The sequence below is a fragment of the Gnatocerus cornutus genome, chromosome 1 (genome assembly GCF_029298725.1).
Source record: "Gnatocerus cornutus isolate USDA-ARS CGAHR chromosome 1, icGnaCorn1.1, whole genome shotgun sequence".
Classification (NCBI taxonomy): Eukaryota; Metazoa; Arthropoda; class Insecta; order Coleoptera; family Tenebrionidae; genus Gnatocerus; species Gnatocerus cornutus.
In genome coordinates this window covers 10,719,594-10,743,922 of record NC_142233.1, presented here as the reverse complement: position 1 = coordinate 10,743,922, position 24,329 = coordinate 10,719,594, and the positions used below count along the sequence as shown (strand labels likewise).

The following is a 24,329-nucleotide window of genomic DNA, read 5'->3' as shown; positions in this document are numbered from 1 at the left end:
TTCACCCTTCTAATTTTATTTAACTAAACATCTTCTAACATCTCGGGCGTTACTGCATTAGCAGCCATTGTGATTCTTTCCAAGAGTTCTTCTCTCCTTTCTGGCACAGTGGCATAAACCATTTGTTTCGCATGTCCCCGAAAGAAAAAATCCAATGGATTGAGATCCGGCGATCGGGCCGGCCAATAAACAGAACCTGCTCGGGCGATCCATTTTTGAGGAAAATTTGTATTTAGTCATTCACGTACTGGACCAGCATGGTGAGTTGGTGCACCGTCCAATTGGAACCACATTTGGCGCAACATATTTAGAGGTAAATCATCGAAAAAAAGTTTGATTGTTATTTAGGAAATCTAAAAAATTTTAGTGATTTGGAAAAATGAAAGGACCGACAAGCGATTTCCTAAAATTCCGGCCTACATATTAACTGAAAACTTCTGCTGGTGTTTACTTGCTCTAAACACATGAGGGTTTTCAATGAACCAGTAATGATAATTGTGATAATTGAAAACTCCTTCTCGCGTAAATGTTTCTTCATCAGTCCATGACACATTACGCACACTAAATTCAGGATTTTGATTCTGTTGATCCATCACCCAGTTGCAAGAATTCAACCTTCGATTATAATCGTCAGGTTCCAGAGCTTGAACTCGTGTATAAGGGTGCAATCTCTTGGTCCTCAAGATTCTTTCTATTAAGCTAGAATTGACTTCTACTTCTTGAGCAATTTGGCGAATGCTTTTATTTGAAAATTCTTTAACCTGATCAAGAACAACTTCTTCAAGTTAAGGGATCCTTGTGGTTTTTGGTCTCCCACTATCATGATTTTCTCCCAAATCGATCTCTAATACTAGGTATAATTCATTTTAAAATGCTTCAAAATTTGGCTTTTGGCTTTTGACTTTTTAAATGTCGAATTTTGCTCCTTCATTGTTCCTTCTAATTTCTATGGATACAAAAGAAATGTGTAGGTGGGTACAATATTCTTATGTATCATGTTGCCAAATTTACTCTTAGAACTTTATTCTTAGAAAACTCTGAATATGAAAATGAATTTTTTTAACTATTTTTCTCGAGCTGCTGGGACCCTAATTGACAACGTACCGACACTTTGGCACGCTTGTTTTGGGACAGCCTGTAGAATCATTAGATTCCTTAGACACTCTAGGCTATTTGATTCTTTAGATTGATGAGATTTTTTATGCAGGTGTCTTAGAACGCTTCCACTTCCTTTTAACGGGAAATTTTCCATCAAAATCCGAGTTGACTGCCGTATCGCACAATGTTCAGGCATTTATAGTATTAAAGTTACAAGCATTTAAAGTTGACCATAGCGCATCTTCGTGCAATTTAAGAAACAATTTTTACAAGAGAATGTTATCTAGCGATTTATGGTCTATGATTGGCCAACTTGAAGTGCTTGCAATTCAAAAACTGTAAGGGCCTGAACATTATGCAAATCCACTCAGATTTTGATGAAGAATTCCTCATTGAAAAGAAGTGCGAACGTTCTGGGACATCTGTATTCTTTGAACTTTTTCAATCACTCTCTACATTTAACCATAGATTCCTTTTTTAGATTTCCCCTAATATTTCTTAAACTTCCTAAACACTACATGCTCGACTTTTTAGATTATTAAGATTTTTTAGATTCCTTGTTAGATTCTTTAGACTTTTTAGATTCTACCTTGCATTCCTCTTTTAGATTCGTCCTTAGATTTCTTAAATTCCTTGGATTCCTTAGACTTCTTAGATTCTTCCATAGACTCATCTTTTAGTTTTCTTCTTAGACTTTTAGAACTCTTTAGACATTTTAGACTTCTTATATTCCACGTTACAAACCTTTTTACATTATTTAGACTCTTGAGATTTTTTAGATTCCTCTTTTAGATCTCTCCTTAAACTCTTTAGATTTCATTTTTAGATCCTTCCTTAGATTATACTTCTTTTAAATTCCTCATCCTTAAATTCCCTGGGTTTCTTAGGCTGTTTAGATTCTTTCGATCTCTAGTTTTTTTAGAATCTTTAGATTTATTCCTCTTTAAGGCTTCATCTTTAGATTCTTCTTTTAGACTCCTATTGTAGATTCCTTCTTCTATTCTTTAGGCTCCTTCGATTCTTTTTTAGATTCCTTGGATTTTCCAGACCTTTAGATTGTTCTAAGGCTCTTTAGAATCCCGTTTTTTAGGGCTTTTAGACTCCCTCCTTAGATTCCTTACACTCTTTAAACTCCAATTTTAGATTCCTTGGATTAGTTTTTTTTAATTTCTTCAGAATCTTCTTTAGGCTTTACATTTAGATTCTATAGATTCCTTAGACTCTTTAGACTTTTAAGTTTTTTTATACTCCTTAGATTCTTTAGACATTTTAGACTTTTTAGAATCTTTAGATTCATTTCTCTTTTAGATTCCTCAGATTCTATTTAGACCCTTTCGATTTTTTAGAATCCTCTAGATTTCATATGCTCTTTAAAATCTTCTTTTAGATGCCTGTCTTTTGGATTCCTTATATTTCTTGGAAGTTTAGGCTGTTTAAACTCTTAAGGCTCTTTAGCTTCCTCTTTTAGCTTTTAATGTCCTCCTTAGATTCCTTAGAGTCTTGACATTTCTCTTTAGATTTCTTAAACTCTATAAACTCCTTAAATTTTTCTTTAGATCCCTTAAGTTCTTTAGACTCCTCTTTTAGATTTATCCTTAGATTCCTTAGTCTTTTAGATACCTTAGATTTTTTTTAATTTCTTCTTAATTTCCTTCAACTGTTTAGTCTACATGAGATTCCTCCGTACAATCCATAAATTCTCGTCAGATTTTTTTCTTCAATTTTGTTTATATTTTTGCTAAATTGTCCTTACATTGTTTAGATCTATAGATTGACTGAACATTCTACTTTTTCCTCAAATTCGTTCGACTCTCATTGTGTATTCTAAATTTTATTTAAATCTTTTATTACTGTTTACATTTTTAGATTTTCAAATTTTTGCTTTGATTCTTCTGAGTACTTATTATGTTTAATTTCGGTAAATTCTCTTTGAATTTTCTAGATTTGTTACAGACTTTTTTTGGATTTCTCTAGAACTTTATTTTTTAGATTTTATTTTCTGTCGAGCCTATGCATTTTCTTTTTAGATATTATACAAAATTGGACGCACACCATAAAAACCGTAAATTAAGATTTTAAACTTACAACACATGATTAATAGAAAAAAGCATTTTATTGTAGAGAAAACACAACATAAAACCTAACAAGAAATTCCTTGTAGCCACTTAACTAAATCTTCTCGCTTACACAAACTCTCTGTAAAACTGAAAATATTTTTCACGTTAGTTTTTGTTAGTTTTGAAATCTTTGATAAAATAACAGTAAGGATAGCCCAAGCTTCTGCCAAATCGGGATAACAGTGTACCGCCTTTTGAGCCATCAAAAGGGCATCTTGTTTATCACCGGTAAGGAAGAGAGATAAAGCAACCAAAGGTAAAACCTGAAAGACGAGGATGAAATAACAATTTTGTAATATTGTTCGAACTTACTTTTCTAACATCCATGGTGCACTGCCCCAATTTCATTGCCATTTGTGCACACTTTGCCGCGGCTTTTGATGACGCTTTACCTTTATTCACTCGCATTAAAATTAACGACAAAGTCAACCAAATCTGCGCTTGATCTGGATATTTATGAATGATTCTGCTAACTTCACGGGTTGCAGTTTTACCATCTTCCTATAAGAAAACAAATAAACAAAACAAAACTTAATACAAAAATATAACGCACTCTTAACAAATAGAAGTATCCCGAAAGAGCGGCGAGGTGTTGTATACAGTCTCTTCTATTCTTAAAAGCCTGAAGTTCACTTAGAACAAGTTGGGCTAAATTAAAATCGTTGTGAAGTAAACCTAGAGCTAGAGTAGCGTAAAAACCCCACGGAGATGGATTTTCTAGTCGGATACTAAAATAATTCGTCTTAAAATAGCGATTTTCAACACGTCAATACGAATTACCTTTGGAAAAGCAAAGTTTTCGCCGCTTCTGAACCTTCAAACATGTACGCCATTGACGCTAAAGCTGTTAGAAGATCGGACTGATATTGGGAATCATCAGATAACCAATGTAACGTCGATTCGTACACTTCGTAAGATTCCTTGTACCGTTTATCTGAAAACTTCGGTTAAATTTCAAGAGGATTATTTCTTAAAGTAAACCTTTGAATAGGGCAAGAGCTAATCCACTGCTACTGTTGAACGTTGCGGCGTCAATTTTCGCAAATACGTCCACTGCTTGGGAGTATTTATGCAGGTGGGCCAGTAATCGACCATAGTTGACTCTAGCCAAGTCAAGGGATTCTTTTTTGGACAAATTTACGGAGATTTTGAATGCTTCGGCAGCTCCTGATTTTAATCCGAGGCGTTCTTTGAAAATGCCGAGCATATTCCATCCTGTTTCGTCGCGTGGATTGTGTTCTGAAATCAAAGAGGCAAAGGGGTATACAGGGTGTTCAAAAAATGGCGGACCAACTATTCACTACGTGAATCTTCAGATAATAACTAGTAGCTCAATTAAGTTTTTTCAATTATTGAGTGCTTCGTTGGAAATCTACAGCCACTTAAAGGGGCGCTAATTATGGCACAAATTTTTCCTTATAATGAACTCAAGGTTTACAAAATTCTACTAGAGTTCATGTTTTGGGTGATATTTACATACCTAAATGCCTTAAATGCCTTAAATGTTGATGCAAAACGTTATTTTGCACTTTTAAAATTAAGCTCAAAAGCGCAAAATTAATCTGGCAACATTTCACTTCAAGAATTCAGTAATTAATTGTTGCCTAGTGCCTGACAATGACCATTTTTTTAGAAAAGTCAAACATTTTTTAGGTGTCACAAACTAGAGGAGTTTATTTCTCTAAAGATGTATAATTTTGCTGAATATACCGACACCTGAAGGAAACAGTCGAGAAGCAGTAAGGGGGAGTAAGGCTTGTGAATTTCCTAACTGGCAAAATCCCTCCAAGAATACTTTTTAACGAGTTTATTAACAGGTACGTGAGATGGGCCGATTGAAACCAAATTTATCAGGATCATGGAGGACCCCAGACTATTCGCACACCAAGAAGAGAACAAATGGTTCTTGATCTGCTTTGTGACTTTTACTGGTCAGGTGTTATCAAAATTAATTGCAAACCATAGTAACCAATTACATGATTTATTAATAATTGTAACTACCAAAGTGTTGCTCTGGTCTCAAAATTATACTCCTAATAATTACCGAAAGAATTGAACACTGTTGCCGTTTTTCGCAATATTAAAAGTTATTTTGCTCCCTTACAAAGCTTCAAATAAAAATTTTAAACAGCATTTCCAATTCACAGCGTCTTAGAGTTTGACGTTCTTATCAGTTGGTCCGCTATTTTTTGAACACCTGTATACAGGTGATTTTTTAAAACGGCAGGCGTTGTAGAATTTTTATTTATAACCCGATTTCAAAAATTTAAAAAACAAATTAAATTGTTTTTAATTTACTATAAACTGATGATTTTAAAATTTTTCTAAATGTCTTAGTATCTTTTGGGCGATACTCAACTTTCTTATTTTAAATTGGAACCCATATTTTTTTTTTCATAATTTGGAAGATATTAATTTTCTTGATTCAGAAATGTGCAATATGTTCTACTTTTACCAAAAATATTTTTAAAAAACTTATCAAAATTGAAACAAAAATAAGCAATAAAGTTTAATAAAATCTAGGTGCATGGTGTCAAATAAAAGAATGCCGTTATTGTAATGTCAAAAAGCAGCAAATAACAGAAAGGATCGGCATTTTTTTTTTGAAATTATTAATAACAAAAGACAATAATAATTACAAATCAGAAAAAACAACTACCTAATTTAATTAAAATACTGTTGAAACGCCATCCCGTTTTTTTCATTGCACAATTGACACCTACGAGAAATGCATTGTGCATTGTAAGGTGTAGCTTGTTGAAAGAAAACTTGTTCTTTCTGTTATTTGCTGCTTTTTGACACTACAATAACGATATTGTGTTATTTGACATCACGCACCTAGATTTTATTAACTTTTAATGCCTAAATTTTTTCATTTTTGATATTTTTTTTTAATATTTTTTGTAAAAGTAGAACATATTACACATTTCTGAATCAAGAAAATTAATATCTTCTAAATTATGAAAAAAAAAATATGGGTGTCAATTTAAAATAAGAAAGTTGAGTATCGCCCAAAAGATACTAAGACATTTAGAAAAATTTTAAAATCATCAGTTTATAGTAAATTAAAAACCATTTAATTTGTTTTTTTAATTTTTGAAATCGGTTCATAAACAAAAATTCTACCACGCCTGCCGTTTTTTAAAAATCATCTGTATATTCGCAAAATCAAGTTTTACAAATGTAAAAAAAACCCCGACTGATTAGTTGTTAATCAACGACAAATTAAAATGACTGAACGACAGAGTATGAACGATGAAAAGAGGTGAATGTCAGACGTTAATAATAATAGCGACAAATAATATGTGATCGACAATTATTAATGTTTTCAACGACTGTTAATGTTTTCTTTGACAGAATGGCTAAAATCGGCGACAAACAAACTTCACCTAACAACAAGTAAATGAATTACCAGTCGTGCAATCTATTAAAAACGGCAAACTAATGTTTTCCAACTGTCGTGCAAGATATTTTGAAAATTTGTTTGTCTGATTTTGAGTTTTTTTCTATCTCCTACGATCGGCCGTTTGCTGGTTTTATTTTGTTGTTGTGCTGTGGCTGTCGAGAAATTAAAATTTATGTAGTTAAAAAATTGTTTAGTCTGCCATTGTTGCATTCTGTCGTTGAAGTTATTAAACAACCAGGTGGAATCAATTAATTGCCTGGAGAATATCTTTATTGTCTTGATAAATATAACTTGCCGCCCGCTTTTTTATTTTACTGGGAAATAAAATTTCACGTCGTTCAATCTTTTATTTTGTCGTTCTATATAAATAGTGTCTTGCAACTGATAATTTGACTACAACTATTTTTAAAAATTATTAAATATCTTGTTACCACATCTTTTAATTCACATGTTTGTATCATTTTCATGCTTAACATAGCAGGTTAAGTTTGCCACAGATTTCTCAACTTTGATTTTTGAAAAACGTAGTTTTTGGCGTTTAAATCGTTTAAAACATGGTTAGCTCTAGATTACAACTGATTACAGGCAATTTCTGAGTTGCGTAAAAGATAAGCTAAGTTTTCTAACTTTAATCACCCCCGTTAACATCACAGCTAGTTCAGTATTTTATTCCTTTGTTTCCAGATCATTTCCACGCGGCCTTGTGATTGGTCAACTTTGTCATGTCTTTTCTTGATTTCTGTTGAGTTGGAACCTTTTTTTCAGCAATTAACATTACCAGCTTTTCCCGATATGCCCGATTTTCGGCTATGCATGACTTCTGGGACACCTGTATATTCACGTCGGCACCTCTGATAGAACATTAGTTTATTGAAGAACAGAAAATAAGGTAAGAATTGTTATTAATTTTTGTGTGTTTTGCTGGTTTCTTCTGTTGTTTATTTAACTCAAAACTCATGGAAGCGGCTGCCCTATTTAATGTGGCTGAATACACTAGGTACGTACGTAACTTTTTATGCATTTCTTTATCTGTTACAGAAAAACAATTGTTCAAAAGCGGTTTAACGTTGATATTCGATTGCTTGACGAATTAAAAATTTGCCAGTTCAATAGAAGGAAAAGATAAAACATGTTTGAAGAATCTGGCACTGTTTCCATAAATAACGGAGGAGAAAGCGAATTGATTGTCAAGGATATCAACAAAAGATTCACAACTGTTTTTACTCATTTTCAGAATGGTCACCTGCCAGTGCAGGTGATTGATTAAATTGACGAGAGAACGGTGGAATTAGTGCTCCACATTCTTACGTTTGTCAGAATAAGATTTAGAAGTGCTACTCATTCATCAGCTTTTAGAAGGGCTCTTGGAAATTTGGCCGAAAATGATTATAGGTCTCTTTCTATAAAGGGTTCCCCAAACGTCCATTTCGTCAACGGACTTAAATATGCTGGGGTCAACAAGTGAATTTTAAGGTGTATCACCCATTTATTATTGCTGAAGCTGAAGAGAGTAACAACTTATCTTTATTGATAATATATACAAGATGATATATACAAGTGGTAACTTAGGTGTTAGTGAGAAGTAGGGCGAGCGCCCTCTTAGAGATTGAATCTAAAGTAGGATGGACACTAGGGGTCGCCATCCTGCGGAAGACACTAGCAGTTCCAAGGTCACTACATTATAATTAGCCATTTATTATAAATAATTAATTTATCCACTTATTTTGTAGAATAAAATTAATAAAGTTGTTAATATAGTTTTATTTATGTCAAGAACATAAATATTTTTTGATAATTGCAATTTTAGTCAATTCTAATAGGTTTTATGATTCATTTGTTCAATCTATAACAACATTTGAAATGTTTGATTCTAAATATTAAAAAAAAATGTTGAATAATCTAATGTGAATTTGTTTTACCGAAATTGGATTCACCTTTGGAAAAACTGAGTAAAAATTTTTAAAAAAGTGTTTGTGATTTAAAGGTAAATTTGTTTTGCCGAAATCGTATTCCAGTGTGTTGAAGTGACCCGACAGAAAAACGGGTGCAATTCGCCCCCCGTATTATTCGTCCCGGTGTGATCTTTGATAATAATTGAAAAATGATTTATACAAGGTCCGGCAACACCTAAAATTGTCTTTAATTCTAAAGATAAAATTTTGAAAATTTGCATAACGTTTATAGTTGACAAAGCTTTAAAAGCATTTCTTTTTTTTATCACGATTTGTTGGGCGTCGCGACGCCTAAGAAGTATAATTTTTAGCGATTTTTGAGTTTTTGCGGAAATATGCACGAATTCAATTTTTTTTCAAGATAACCGTGACACAAATATTTGAGTTTTTGTTTTAATCTAATGCAAATTGTGTTTAAAATTTGCGAAAAAAACGCTGCTTTATCAAGTTAGTTTTCAAAATTATGACGACGCAGTGGCAGACTACGTTTACACCAAAATTTCACAAGTCACTTCATTCTCCTGTATGAAGGTCAATTTTGATTAATTTGGGCATGTTGCACTTTTTGGACATTAGAAATCGTTAATTAACATCGACAAAGCGACAATTTCACCAAGTAAGACTTTTGTTACAATCTAAAGAGAACCAAAGGATAGATGTCATTTGTGACACGAGATGTTGACAGATGGGTGTAAACGTAGTTCCCAATTTTGTCGTAATGAAATTGGAAACAAACTTGATAAAACAGCATTTTTTTGTCAAATTTTGAATTCAATTTGCATTAAATCTAAAATGATACTTTGAACACATTTATACTGAAAAACAATTAAATTAGGGGTTGAATTTACAAACCCTCAAAATTAACTAAAAATTACATTTTTAAGGTGTCGCGACGCCAAAACCATGAGTGATAAAAAACAAATTTTTGTGTCAGCTTCTAGAGCTTTGTCAACGTTGAGCGTACACAAATTTTCAAAATTTTATCTTTAAAATTAAAGATGAATTTGGGGGTGGACACAAGTGTTGCCGGACCCTGTATAATTTTACTTAAAATTGATACCTGCAACATAAGAATCTGACGAAGAATAAAATAATTAATATCATTGTTTTAAAAATATTCTAAATCGTTTTCAAAAATCGAAAAAAAAATGTCTTTTTAAGAACAAACATTTGCAAGTGAATTTTTAACTTTTAACTCTGTCCGTTTCCGTAATATATTAAGAAGAACATTTTAATGATCAGATGCATAGAACGTCTGAAAAATAACCTTGAATGAGTGCATTCGTTTCCTGCAATACAGTAGAACCTCGATTATCCGGGTGCGGATTATCCGTGCAAGGGAGTTTGTCAGATTATCCGTACCTCGATTATCTGTGCCTTACAGAAAACACATAAATCGAAGACCATCTACTTCGTACTTTTGCTTCCAATGTTAGAAAACTTAAAATTTGGAATTTCGAGTAGTTTAATGAGATTTAAGTCAGTGCAGAGAGCAAAAACAAAATTATGAGTTAAAATTTTTTGAAAATCTTTGAATAGTAATGTTCGCATGCTTTAAAGAAATGCTTCTATTATTGTTACAGCGGATGTAAACAAAGCTTTCATGGACAAATTTGTGGGGGCGAATTTTCAAGGGGGCGAAATAACTGGGGACGAATTAACCGAGAAACGAATTGACTGTCGGGGGCAAATTGTCCCTAAATCAGAAAAACAGGGTAAATTTCTGAAAATTTTAACTTTTAAAAAAAGTACTGAATAAATGGTAATTTCCTCAAAAAAATGAAAAAAATCTTAAACACAATGCAAAATTCTTAATTTTGAGTGTTTTTGAAAGCGAAATTTGTTTGGACGAATCCGTGTTCTTGTTTGAAAAAACGGGTTATTTTCCTTGAAATGTTGACTTTTTGGAATGGTTACATTTGGAAAAACCGTAAATTTCTCAAAAATTTAACTTTATTAGAAATGAATAACATTGCAAAATGACTAAAAAAGAGCCTTACTAGAAATCAGAAATAAATCTTTGAACATTGTACGATTTTGAAGAAGAATTCCGCATTAAAAAAAATGCAAGCGTCCTAAGACAACTGTATAAAACGCACCCCAATTTTGGCTTCGCAAAAACAGTCAAAAAGTGCGTGAATTTGTATTAAAATACGCATTTTCACACTGAAATTCCACATGAATTTAATAAGATTACCACAGAAGAAGGTTAATTCCTTGATTCTTCGTCAATATGCCCCCATGTGATTTTCCAAATTAAAAAAAAGAGAAACCGTTTTTGTGTATTTTATCACTTTGACACGTTTATCTTAACTAGAATTCAGTGTAGGTAAATAATTAAGGAGGTGACATACATTAACCTTCTTTCAGACACTGCTAAAATCAAAAGTGGTTCGCTGGTAACAACTAAAACAAACAAAATTGTACCATATAAAAGAAAATAGAAAACTCGTAGGAACAGTTCCGTAAAATTTTGTGACGTGCAATGTGGAAAAGTGTTTTTCTGTTTTTGACATTCTTTACTGTGTGTTACTGCCAGTTTAACACTAGTAACATCGTGTTCTATCATAAGAGGAAACCGGAACACCATGACTATTACCACGGATTGTTGTGTACAGAAAAATTAACAACATATTTATATACATAATTAATAAAATGTTTTAGATGGAGGTGGACTTCTCTACTACATTACTTTTATTGCAATTAAAATAAAAGTGGCGTTGGTGATTGCCACTATATTAACAGTTTTCATAGTGGCTGGTAAAGTCATAGGTCTCATCAAATTAGCTGAACATATGAGTAAGTACCTAAAAAAGTAACCACAAATGTAAAAGCGCCATTTTTAGAATCATATGATCATGATAAGCATGATCATGTTGTCGTGCCTCATTCACCAGTGATCCAAGATTTTTCTCCACACCAATCTCACCCACCCGTTTTCCAAGATTACTCTCCGCATCAGTTTCAATCGCCCGCATTTCAAGATTATTCTCCTCATCAACCGACATTTTATAATAATGGGCCGGAACAGCCACATTTTCCGGGAATGAATGATGGACAGTATTATGATTCGCCACCACCGAACGCGTTTGGAAGAAGTTCTAATAATCTCGTGGATAGCTATTACGACGTGTTTCTACAAATGATCCGCAAGTATAAATAATAAACTTTGGAGTTAACTTCGTTAGTGTAAATGTGTCTTTTAATATTGTTTTTTACATCAAAATTAATGGATTGATTTACATTATCGAAGGAAAAACGTGAAAAATATAAAACATTTTAAGTAAATATGTCTTTCCAGATTCAATACAACGGATGCCATTTTCAAAGAAATGAAATTGGAATCTCCTGAGTGTAGAAAAAAATTTGTATGCATGACAGAATACAACTTACAGAAAAGTAGGGTCCTGTTCAACATTCTTCAGTTCTTTAGGTAAATTTAAATATTTTACTCGTTCGTAAAAATGTGAAACTGCTTGTTGTAGAGACCAGAGTTATGACAAGTATAAACCAACTTCAAGAATAAAATCGATGGACGACTGTGAGAGATTATACGAAAATTGTGACCGACCCATATAAAAGTATTTACAGAAATTTATATTTATTTTATTTATTAATAAAAATATTTTGAAATATCTAATATCTATAATCCCAAATCCTCTAATAAACTGGTCTATTACACACTCATTTGATAGTATCCTAATCTCTCTAGAGACCTAAATTAAAATCATGTTTTTAAAATTATGTTGGTTAAATTGCAACGGCAGGGTTTTGAATAAGAGTTTTTTATGGGATAACTCTTTAAATTTTTTAGATTCCTTTTTAAGATTTCTCGTTAATTCCTAAGGCTCTTTAGAGATTTCTCGTTAAATTTCTTGTTTACTCATAAAGCTTTCTTCCTTTTTCTTTCGATTTTTTTTACATTTTCCAAATTCTTCTAGGAATACTCGTTAAATATTTTTGAAATCTTCTGTAAAATTTAATTAATCTAAATTTTTAATGCTTCTCTAATCTAATTAACTAAAATTAGAAAAAAATAGCTACACCTACATTCTCACCAAATTATCAAATTTTCTATTTTAATTAAATACCCCATTTTCAAAAAGACTATCTATTTTTTAAATTAATTAAACAATAAATCTAAAAAATTAAGTAAAAGTAATCAAATTAAAGCAGTTCATGTAATTATTCTAATTTGTCCAGTTTACAAATTAATTTAAATTAATTACATCAAATTTTGAACTTAAATTCATCAGAATTAGTCTGATTTTTCGTTCCTAAAAGAATCAATGTACGTTTGGAAATTAATAAAAAGTAAACAAATTAAAACAGTCCGACATAATTTTTCAATAAAAGCGAGTTCCTGTTTCCAAAAATCCAAAATTAAAATTATAATTTAAAACTAAATTCCTAATTTATAATTCACGTTTTCAATTCCATTAAACGAAGGAATCCCAACCGAATTAACAAATTTAAATTCAAATTACCCCATTTCTACAAAATTTTTACCACATATTAATTAGAATTATTTATCTAATTTTCGTGGCTTTACAGACTAAATACTAATTGTTCATTTTTTGTAATTATTGAATTCTAATATAATTAGAAGAATCCGTCGTAATTTTGCGACAAATTTATTTTATTAGAATAATTTTTTGTTATTCAATTGTTTAAATAGTTTTCTTTCTTTAAATTCTATAGAAGATATTAATCTTAAAACTGAAAAGATATCAAACTCGAAAACACTGAAACCACTAAAACCAAATCACTAAAGACACTAACCGATTTTTAGAATTATGTTGGCACTATTGAATTTGCCCTTTGGATGCATCTTCTCCTTTCTTCCACTTTAAATTTTTCTTTTTTTTGTAACGTAAAATTATTATTAGGCGACTTTAAAATTAAAAGTGGAATTTTTAGGCCTCAAAAGCGGCCTAAAAGTAAGTCTTTTCTGGCCGCAAACATTTCTGACCGATCTATGGTGGCGCCATCTATCCATAGTTTTGCATATTACATCAAGATACCGACATTATTTCAATTTTATAATTATTTGGGTAAAATCAAATCGACAAACTGCTGTAAAGTGCAACAAAGACGTGATTCATAAATATTTCCAATTATTCAGTTGTTATAAATGATTAAATCAATAAATCATAAATCAAAATTTATGAACTTGTAAATTTAATGATGTCGCCTAAAAAACTTGTGTGTATCACGGCCAAAAAGTGCCATTATGCCCTCGCCTTGTTTTTGGCCTCGGCCATTAAAAAAAGGCTCGGTCAAAGAAGAAACACTTTTTGGCCTTGGTACACAAATAACTATTTTTTTTTATATTTTTTTAACATTGAACCTAAACGCACCAGCGCTGAAGAGGCACAAGCCTAAAGTGGCGCTTTCAACAGTATGTAATAGCATTTTTGTCTGATTTGTTTACATGTACAGCCGTTGAATAAATTACTTTCAAACTAAAACCAACTAACTATTGAATTTAATTAAAACTTCATAATAACTTCAAAGTGTCAAAAACTCCAACAAACTTACCAGTATACCAAGTCATAGCATCGCAAGCCACTGGAATGGCATGCATGTTATGGATGGAGTATATTATGGCATCCGGTGCTGCCTTCTTAAGTGTCTTACAAATCCAGTACGCATAACCCAAAGCTCCTTGATTATGGAACCCTAGTTGAGTACTATGTCGGAATAAGTCCATCGCGTCCTCGTGCGCCAAACGTTCGGCAAGAAGAGCCTGTTTATTAAAAAGAAGTGTTAAAAGATAGTCATACGTTGAATTGAATCTCACCTGACCGATCCAACTGTTTACATAATTTGGATCAGCTCTTTGAGCCTGAGAATATGCCTCGTTTGCAAGTTTATAATCTTCCAACATAAAATATAACGAGCCCAAGTTGCACCAAGCCACAGCGCTGTTGTTGTCGGCTATAACAGCTTTAATGAAGGAGTGCTGGGCCAAACTAAAATTCGGTGGATCTACAACAAGACATCACATAAAATTATGGAAATAATTCAATGTTAAATTACCAAGACACATTGCGACGTTTCCTAACAAATTCCAATGTTGCCAATAAGTAGCATTGTTCGACGTACAATACTGAGCAATTATTTGAGCTTTATTGATAAGTTGTTGGGAAAGCTCGCGATCATTCGTTTTCCGCGAATGCGACAAGTAGCAACTTGCCAAGTCATGCCAAATAAGAGCATTGTCTTCAAGACATCCAATACTTCTGTAATAGCATTTCGCCGCCAAATTAAATAAAGCTTCTTTTTTTAAATTAGATACTCCGTTTGTTGTTTCTTCCATAAAAGAAGCGACAACGTCGAGATGACAATATTTTTCAGGTAATTCGGTAACCAAGAGACAAGCGTCGCCCAACAACTTCCACAGACATCCTAAATTGTTTCTTTGTTGGATTGCACTACAAAGATGTTGATATAAAAAATGAAGATGAGAAAGTAGTGAATATTTACATAATTAAATGATTCGCAGACACTTGAGCATGGTCTCTGGAGGTACCTAAACGCTGATTCTTAAAGCAATCTTTTGCTTGAAGGAGACTAGTTTCAGCCATACCCTTTAGAGCAGGTACGTATAAATTGTTTGATTTTAAGATTTGTTGAAAGACGGAACTTGCTTCGGTGAATTCGCCAAGAATCTGAATTTATATTAAAATAACATAAAAAATTGGTACCAAGAATAATAACCTGTTTAATTGTTGCCGTTTGTAAGAGTGGATATAAAGTATCTTCACACATCGATGAAACTTTTTCGTAGCATTTTAATGCGGAAGTGTATGCGCCTTTGGCTAAATAAGCGTCCGCCAGGGATTCCCAACAATTGCTAAAAAATAAAATAAGTAACGGGGATAATAAAATCCATAAAATTATCGCATGAAATTATGATACGAATTACGTACGTAAGATTTTATCTGTTGATGTGACTCAACAAATTTTGTAAAATTTTGTAAAAAACTTGTACTGGAGAAGTGGAGAGGGGTCGTGATTCCGAATTTAAAGTCCGTTTTGCAGGTCCGAATTCAAAAATATTCTTCAAAAAATGTTTTGAAAAGCCAACCTAATAAGCTTATAAACTAATCGCTAGAGTTAGTACTTCCCATGACATTTATAGAAAAAAATTGTCATGTTAAAAAAAACGCAGTTTTTTGTGATTTGCGTATCGTTGGTTAAGAGTGTTAACCTGCTAACTCCACTTTTAGTCATATTCGGAATTTTCGTCTATTTTAATTTTAAATGATGTTGCACATCGCTGCGAAAAACATTTTACTAATATTTGACTCTAAAGAGTAAAATGTTGATGATACGAATAACTGCTAACTCCAGAGTTTGCGGTTGAGCCCGAATTGCTGCTATCTCCAGTAACAACGAATTTGTGTCCACGTGGATATTTTTGTGGTTTTAAAAATTGTTCTTTGTAGTTTGCAAAATAGTTAATAATTAATTTGTTTTTAAAAATTAGCTTAAAGATAAGGGCACTGTTTATAATATAAAGATTTAACAGGGCATAAGGAGACATTGTTTTACGTGTTTAAAAAAATAATTTTTTCTCCGAACGTCACAAAAAGTCACTACTTTTTAGTCGTTTTTAGACTAAAGTAAAGTAGGCAATTTTGTTATAAGTAATGAACAGCGCTCGTTGACATGGAAACACTTTTGCTGCCTAGGCAGAAATAGTACTTTTTGTGACGGTTACTATTTGAGACTTACATTTTGTATAGCACTTGCACGATCTTAACTTTGAAACTCTTTGAAACCAATATTTTTCACAGTAAATGTCATCAATGACAACTACATGCATAGCTATCCATGTTTTTAGTTTAATTTGCGTTCACTCATTGTCGGTTTTGGAACTGAATTTAACGTTTGGAGAAAAAGTAGTATTTGTTATTTGGCCGAAAAGTGGCTTTACTGTCTCGCAATTTTGCATACGCTCGGCTACGCTACGCTTCGCCTCGCTACTGCAATTTAATTGCTCGACAAAAAGTACCACTTTTCTGCCGTATAACAAAATCTACTATTAGATGACTATAACAGTTGGTTCTTATAATATTTATTTAAATAAGAGTCACAAAAAAGTTTTATTACTGTCAAGGACCTCTACGTCTTAATATTGATTTTTTTATGACGTGACATACATAATTTTTTCTGTAAGTGTTAATAATAATTATTACAACAAGATATTCATTTTTAATTTTGTAATTATTACTATAGTTTGTACGGTGAGAGATTGAATGACAGAAAAGTCACTAAATCTACGCGATAAAAAGTGTACCAAACGCGCGAAATTTAAAATAACAAAATAACCCCAGTTATTGACAACCCTGTCAACCCATTTCGCGTAGGAATTTAGTGTTTTTAGTGTATTTTGTAGCATAATTTGCTACCAACCTATATGTCAACTGTCGAAATATCCCAATCTCTCACCGGATAAACTATACTACTACTATTATTAAATTTTCCCAATACAACTAATAAAACGTTGTTCAATAAATATTTGAAGTTAATTTTATTTGTGGCTTTTATATTCAGAAAACCTGCTAACTCCTAAATTTAAAAAAATCACACAAAGGGCGCAGGCTCCAATCTACAATGCTATAAAGTATTAATTTGGGAGTTATTTTTAAATTATTACTATGTATAATTCGTAGCCGAATAGTATTAACCCGTTCGTAATTTGAGTTCTTTTATAAATCTATTTTTAATAAAATTCTTAAGTTTTTCTTACCTCCTGTAAAATTTGCGTTACTGGAGTTAGCAGTTAACAAACTCAAGAATTATTACACATATTTTTCATTGCAATGCATCATAGAAAAGACTGAGATCTTGCCTTTTTGACAAGCTGACAAATGCATTGCTATCTTTCTTTTTTCTCTTCTAGGCAAAAAAGTATCAAAAACCTTTCGTTTTTCTCAAATAACTTGACAAAAACTTACTTTCCCAGCAACTTCTATAGTTCGTTAAAAAGCTTATTTAAATTATGTAAATTAATGTATCATAGAGTTGCAAGATTTCGCAAGTTGTTAAGCAAAATTAAAGAAAACAAAAATAAATGTGGTGTACTAAAAAAAATATTTTACAAATATGTGTGAGTCCTGACCTGATCAGAATCAGAAGGCAATTCTACCTTAGAAATGAGTCTCCACTGATCCAGTACAAAATTCGTCCAATTTTTTTTTCGCCAAATTCAATAACTCAATAACGTTATAATGACATTCTAGTAATTAAAAATATGAACAAGGTGTTTATAAATGTTTCTACCATCAAGGGTGGCTCTGGAATTCCTGTCGTACACTATTTTGCCGCTTTGTTTTCATAGTGAATATAACTATCTTGAAAATTGTTTATAATGTTATTTACGTCAATGACGTTTCAGTTACAGTTTTGTGTCCAAGTTTTTGATTTTCTGGTTTTAAACCACAACTAGAACAGTTTATTTCTCAAAACTTACTTTGCTCCATGTTTGAGGTTAATTGCAAATGTCAGTTGAAAAATCGAAATCCACATTTGTAATGAGCGGCAAATTTCTTTGACATTTCATAGCCACCCTTGATGCTAGAAACATTTATAAACATCTTGAACAATTTAGTTCTAAACGAGTATGAAGTGAATTAATTTACGTCATTCAAAGTGAATAAAAGAAGCAGAATTTAAAAAGTCTTTAAATTAATTGTCGTAAGTGAGAATAAACTTACATGTTATTCTCATCGATTCGTATAACAAATCTTAAGTTTCCGATGGCTTTATCGTAGTCTTGTTGCTCCAAATAATGTAAACCTAACTGCATCCAAGCCCATGCATTTTTTTTGTTGATGACTCCTCCGGTAAGAGCTTGTAAAAGAAGTAAATTTGCGTCCTATAAAAAAATAAAGTAAAATTTTTATGTTCCTTTTTTTAGAAAAGATCTATTGAACAAATCCGTTATTTAACTGAATTTTTATGTTCGTTTTTTAGAAAAGACCTATTGAACAAATCCGTTATTTAACTGAAGTTAATTCAAAAGAGAAAAAAAACACAAGAAGTAAAAAATTAAACAAGATAAGAGTTAACCCTTCATCAGTCATCAGTTTTAACTTTTTCTCCTTTAGAATTTTTTATATTTGAATTTTATACAGTTGACTCTCAATAACTCAAAATTTCCGATTATTTGAACTATACGCTGGGTCTCTTCCTTGTATTGGATAATTCAAATAAAACGTGTGAATTTATGACTCTTTAAAACGAATTTTTCTTGGAGTCGAAAACAAAGAGATTGATGAGACATGAAAGTTCAATAATTCGAACAAAGACTTTTTCACGCTTATACAGGGTCCGGCAACACTTGTGTCCACCCCCAAAATCGTCTTTAATTTGAAAGATAAAATTTTGGAAATTTGCATACGCTTATAGTTGACAAAGCTCTAGAAGCTGACGCGAAAATTTATTTTTTATCACTGATAGTTTTGGCGTCGCGGCGCGTTAAAAATGTAATTTTTAGGTAATTGAAAGGTTTGTGAAATTAAAGACGATTTTGGGGGTGGACACAAGTGTTGCCGGACCCTGTATAATTGAAATTCAATTCAAAGCATGTATCTACAGTTCACCAAACGATCTAGTGTGAATATTGCTTTGACTTTTTAAATCGTTTACAGCCACCTTACCGAAAACCCCTTATATAATCATCCTTAAGTGATTGGGTCTGAACCGCAATAAATATTTTCTACCCGCTGGTCAGTCTTACAAATCAAAACAATGCAATTCCCCAAAATACGTCTAGTCTAGCGCTTCATTTCAATGCAGATAAGACCCAACCACTTGAGGATGTTTATGTTTATGGGAGTTTGCGGTAAGGTGGCTGTAAACGATTTAAAAAGTCAAAGCCATAACCGCACTAGATCGTTTGGTAAACTGTATTCTATGTAGTAAATATGCCATTGTAAGAATTTAAGTATTTCAGAACTTAAGACAAAAAATCGAAACTATAAAAAATTCAAGGTACACTAGAGGGAAGGAAAAAAGATGACAAAAATGATCAAAAAAAATTACTGACATAGGAATAATTAACTTACCCAATTCTTCAATTTTCTATAAATTTTACTCAGTTCTATACCAGCTTCTGAAGACCGAGTATTTAACTTGAACGACTTTTCGTAACACCTTCTAGCCTTATCCAAATCATTGGCATTTTTATAATAATTCCCCAATAAGAGGAAACACTTGTGGTTAGAACTATCGAATTTCGCAGCCTAGAAAATATTCAAGTACTTTTAATAACCCAAATTTATTGTATTTTAAAACCTTCAAATATGGAACCAAACTCTTGTCATATTTTTTCAATTCCCAATATAACAAACCAATTTGAAGCCACCATTCCGCCAGCTCCACGTTGTCTTTTTCAAGCAAATCTAATGCTTCTTGGTGCTTATTTTCTTTAGCAAGGAGTTGAGCAGTCAATAATTTTCTTACAATATCATTATCACTGCTTTTTTGTAAATCTGCCAAAAGCATTTCAGCCTGAGCAAAATTCTGAAGACCAATATTGGCGCGAATGATGTGACAAAGACACGACTGTTTTGCTTCTTCATTTATCTAAAATTAGTTAATGAAGTTATTCAAGTAACGAAAACAAGAAATTTACCGTTTCGTATAATTTCACAGCCTTCTTCAAATCTTCTGTCTCGTCAGACCTCGATAATGCCTCCACCATAAAAACTTCAGCAATGCTTTTCAGTTTCTGCTTTGAATCTGACTGTAGAAACTTATCAATTTTATTGGCAGCTTGGATTGCTTCAGTAAACAGATTTAACTTAATACAACATTTTAATAGTAAGATCCAAGCCAATTGTAGCCCCGGCAGCAAGTTAACAACTTGATCTAATAACTCCTTAGCTTCAACTACTTTCGCGTGTTGTAGAAGTAAGATACTCTTTGTGAACAAAGCTGTCGCATTCTGCGGTTCTACTTTTAACAACTCGTCGCTATAATTTGTCATGGTTTCTTCTTCTTCACTTATAATATCCAACTCAACGTAAATTTCGTTGAAGATTTTGCATGTCCATTTTAAAGATATAGAGTCCGACTGGAAAATATCATGCATTTTCTTTGCATGCGTGAAGAGATCATCTCGTCTGTCGGATTTGTACAACAAATTTAAAAAGTCTGCGTAGTATTTAACACAGACGGTTTTTTGGTCATTTAAAACTATTTTTAAACTTTCTTCATACTAAAGAAAAACGTAAAAGAACAGTATGTTGAAAGTGCTTAAGGGAAACTTACAATTAACGTTAAATCCGTTGATAAATTCTTGTCTTTTGATAAAATCTCAACTAGCAAACTAGCCAGTTCTGTTATATTTGTACACTTTTCACTCTTAAGTAACGAATAAACCGCTGCTGCAATTTCTTCTGTATTTTCCACATCGCATAAATTGCACAACTTTTGGGCACACTCAAGCAGCTTTTTTTCGACACTGCAAAGAATTGCATAAAAACTACATCAAAGTAAGAATGGTAACTTACGCGTCAGTCTTAAATAACGCAATGTACGCTTTAATTAAGTCGTTTTTAGTTTCCTTGGTGTTAAGTTTTTCGTAATAATTTATTAATCCATTCCAACCTAACGAATTTGAAGCGTTTGTTTTAACTGAATTTTGAAAGGCGTCCAACGCTTTAGCACTGTGGCCCAATTCTTGTAGGGAGACTCCTAGGAACACCAGTGCCATGTAATTATCACTTTCTTCTCGAAGAATTTGCTGCAATATAAAATTAATATAATTATTTTTTAATTATACAGGATGGTTTGTGTTTTGTGCCACTTAAAACTGTAGAATAATAGCATCATAATTCAATGGAAATGTATTTATTCAAAACTCGTCAATAAAATAGTCCATTATTCACTCATTTGAGACAAATAAAGTAAAATCGTTACATTTTCATGACAACAACGAACGTACAACTTCATAAATGTTAATTATTAATTTGTCTTTGCTATCATTTCTGTTAATTTTTACTGCTTTAATTGCAACTAAAAGAAGTTTTGGATAAAATATTGCATTTTATTCGAGTATAATGGCACATTTTGTTCACGAAAAAATCAGTTGTATGAGAGGTTGTTGAGTGAATAAAATGTCATTAGACTCGAATATAATACAATATTTTAGCCAAAACTGCTGTTAATTGCAAATCATTAGCAGAATCGATAGAAATCACACTCAACTTTGCACTTTTTTATAATAATATCAAGTTTTAAATATTCAAATAAATAAATAGTTAGTAGATAAATATATTTCATGTTATTATACATACATATGTAGTATAAGTCAATTTAATGATTAAAATTATAAACAGAGATAACATAAAGTAAAGAAAATAAATGAAAGTACGTAAATGAAATAACTCAAAAAATCAGTAAATGAATAAATAATTAACAAAGTAATAACCCATCAAATACCAAAAAAAACAAATTTCATCTAAATTTCTTGCATCGATATCTTCCAAAAAGTAAAATGCGTTCCTAAATGAATAGTATAGGTGTCTAACTTTGTTTGCTATTTCATTTAAAAATCTAATACAGCAATAATTAATTCCATCTTAAGTTCTTGTGAGTTTTAATGATTTATAGCTGATATCTGAAGTACAACTGTGAGTACGATTGTAATAGGTGTGAAAGGCGTTTAACATTGGGCAGAGATGCATAAAATATCTTTATAAAGTAAATATTATTATAAATATAAAAGTAAATATATTTAAAAAAAAATCCTCAAAAAAAACAAGGTTTAATTCAAACTCATAAAAAAAGAAAATGAAAGGAAACTAAAAATTTAGATAAAATTCATCTAACAAGACCATAAGGAACTTGAAAATACATGAAATACTAAACAATTTAAAGAGAATCTGTAAAAACACCTCTAAAGTAAATTCAAAAAAACTTTGAAAAATATAAAGAAAATTCAGTGACAGAAAACTGAAAGATCTAAAAAGAAATCTATGGAAAAATTTATCCAGGCGCAATCAAGATCCAACGGCTAAATCTAGAGAAATCGGCAGAAATATGCATGAAATCTAAGAGCAATCTAGGCGCAATCTAGGAAGTGTAAACAGAATTTGAAGAAAATCTAAAGCATATAAAAAGAATTGGACCAAATCCAAAGAGAATTCAGAGGATCAACAGATTTTAGAGTGGGGGATCTGAAAATAATCCAAAACTTACTAAAGAGTAAAGACAATTCAACGAAAATCTAGAAAGCAATTTATAAGAAATCTTGAAAATCATTGAAATCGAAATACAATTTAAGTAAAATTCAATCAGAAGGTTTAGAGAATCCAAAGACAATTCAATAACGATTGCTAGAAAAAATTTAAAAAGCGAAAATTTAAACAGCTCTAAAGCATCTGAGAAAAAGTATAAGAAATATTTGTCATAGAGTACTTAGAAAACTTAAGAAAATCGAAAGTGAATTTAAAAAATCCAAAGACAAAAAAGAATTTAAGGTTCAAAAAAATGTATGGACTTAAACAACATACAGATAAAGAATAGAAAAGAATACACCTATTTATATGCAGTCTATCAAATAATATAAATCGAAAAATTTTAGAGAATTCATCTCCATTAAAAAATTTTGGAATTATTAATTTATGAAATTCAGCACTAAAAAGATTTAAGCAAAATCTAGGAAATCATACACAATCTTAAATAAATTTAAGAGGCACAACCAGCGTGAAATTTTGAAAAAAAATCGATTTTTTTTCATATTTCGATAGTCTATATCTACATAACATACAAAAATTTCAAATAAATATTTTAAAAAGTTGTTGAGTTACAGCTATTAACTAATAAGATATCTTTAAACGCACTTTTCTCGAAACTACATTTTTCAAATTTGCTGCTGTTGTAACACAAAGACAAATCATCCAATCGCCTTGAAATTATTTTTGTTTAATTTTGTATGTTTCTCTGTATGACGACCGTCCACTTTTTCAATCGAATGAAAATGTAATTTTGTCGGGCCAAAAATCATCAAATTTTCGAGTGAAATTCGAGATTTTTTGTCAAAACTTCGCCATTTTGTGAAATTTCAAAATTTTTCCAATATCGACGATCATCGTACAGGAAATATCTTCTACTTTAATAATTTTTTATTTATTTTTTTTATTTCAACCACGCTGAAGGCTGCAATCACTGCAGCAGTGGAGAGTCTTTTTTAGTGGCTTTGAAGGTAAGTAATAACACAGCCAGAAATAAATATTATTAATTGAAAATTCCAATTTTTCTTCATTATTTATGTAAAAATATATCCTCTAAATTTGAAAACATTTCATGCAGTAGTTTTCTTTAAAAAAAAATCCCAAAAATCATCTTTTTTTACACAGTTGTACAAACTCTATACACAAGTTTAACAAGAATCATCTTGAGGAAAAGAAAATCTGGGATTTAACACTAGGAGAATCTTGCAAATAAAAATACAATACTAAAAAAATAATCTGAAAAAAATAAAATAATTTAGAGTGTTCAGAAACTTTAAAGAGAATTAATAAAGGTTTTAGAAGTAAACCTAGAGAATTTTATATAAAATTAGTACGCATTTTAAAGAGGCCTAATATTTTTCGACCTTATTCCGTCTCTACCTGACGATTCATAAAATTATCACAATACCTTACAAAGCTTCATGGCAGTTTCATAATTCTTGTTTTTTATGGCTTCTCGAGCTTCCTTCAGTACCACTTTTATATCCTTCATTCTTAAAAT

General features: G+C 31.5%; 2 protein-coding genes across 2 annotated transcripts; one reads left to right on the top strand and one right to left on the bottom strand.

Annotated features, from left to right (window-relative positions):
- Window positions 1-3,192: 3,192 nt before the first annotated feature.
- LOC148180328 (tetratricopeptide repeat protein 37) lies at window positions 3,193-24,320 on the bottom strand. Its single transcript, XM_088050104.1, has 17 exons — window positions 24,237-24,320; window positions 21,104-21,336; window positions 20,862-21,054; window positions 20,224-20,808; window positions 19,884-20,174; window positions 19,655-19,831; window positions 18,302-18,462; window positions 15,297-15,432; window positions 15,063-15,247; window positions 14,616-15,010; window positions 14,377-14,564; window positions 14,115-14,322; window positions 4,197-4,454; window positions 3,996-4,149; window positions 3,769-3,943; window positions 3,528-3,716; window positions 3,193-3,478 (listed from the first exon to the last, which is right to left on the bottom strand). The coding sequence occupies exons 1-17, from the start codon at window positions 24,318-24,320 to the stop codon at window positions 3,239-3,241; spliced, it is 3,852 nt and encodes a 1,283-aa protein (XP_087906230.1). The 3' UTR covers window positions 3,193-3,238.
- On the top strand, window positions 11,059-12,152 carry LOC148180329 (uncharacterized). The gene is made up of 5 exons (XM_088048534.1): window positions 11,059-11,185; window positions 11,238-11,372; window positions 11,420-11,726; window positions 11,875-12,006; window positions 12,059-12,152. The coding sequence occupies exons 1-5, from the start codon at window positions 11,059-11,061 to the stop codon at window positions 12,150-12,152; spliced, it is 795 nt and encodes a 264-aa protein (XP_087904660.1).
- Window positions 24,321-24,329: the final 9 nt, after the last annotated feature.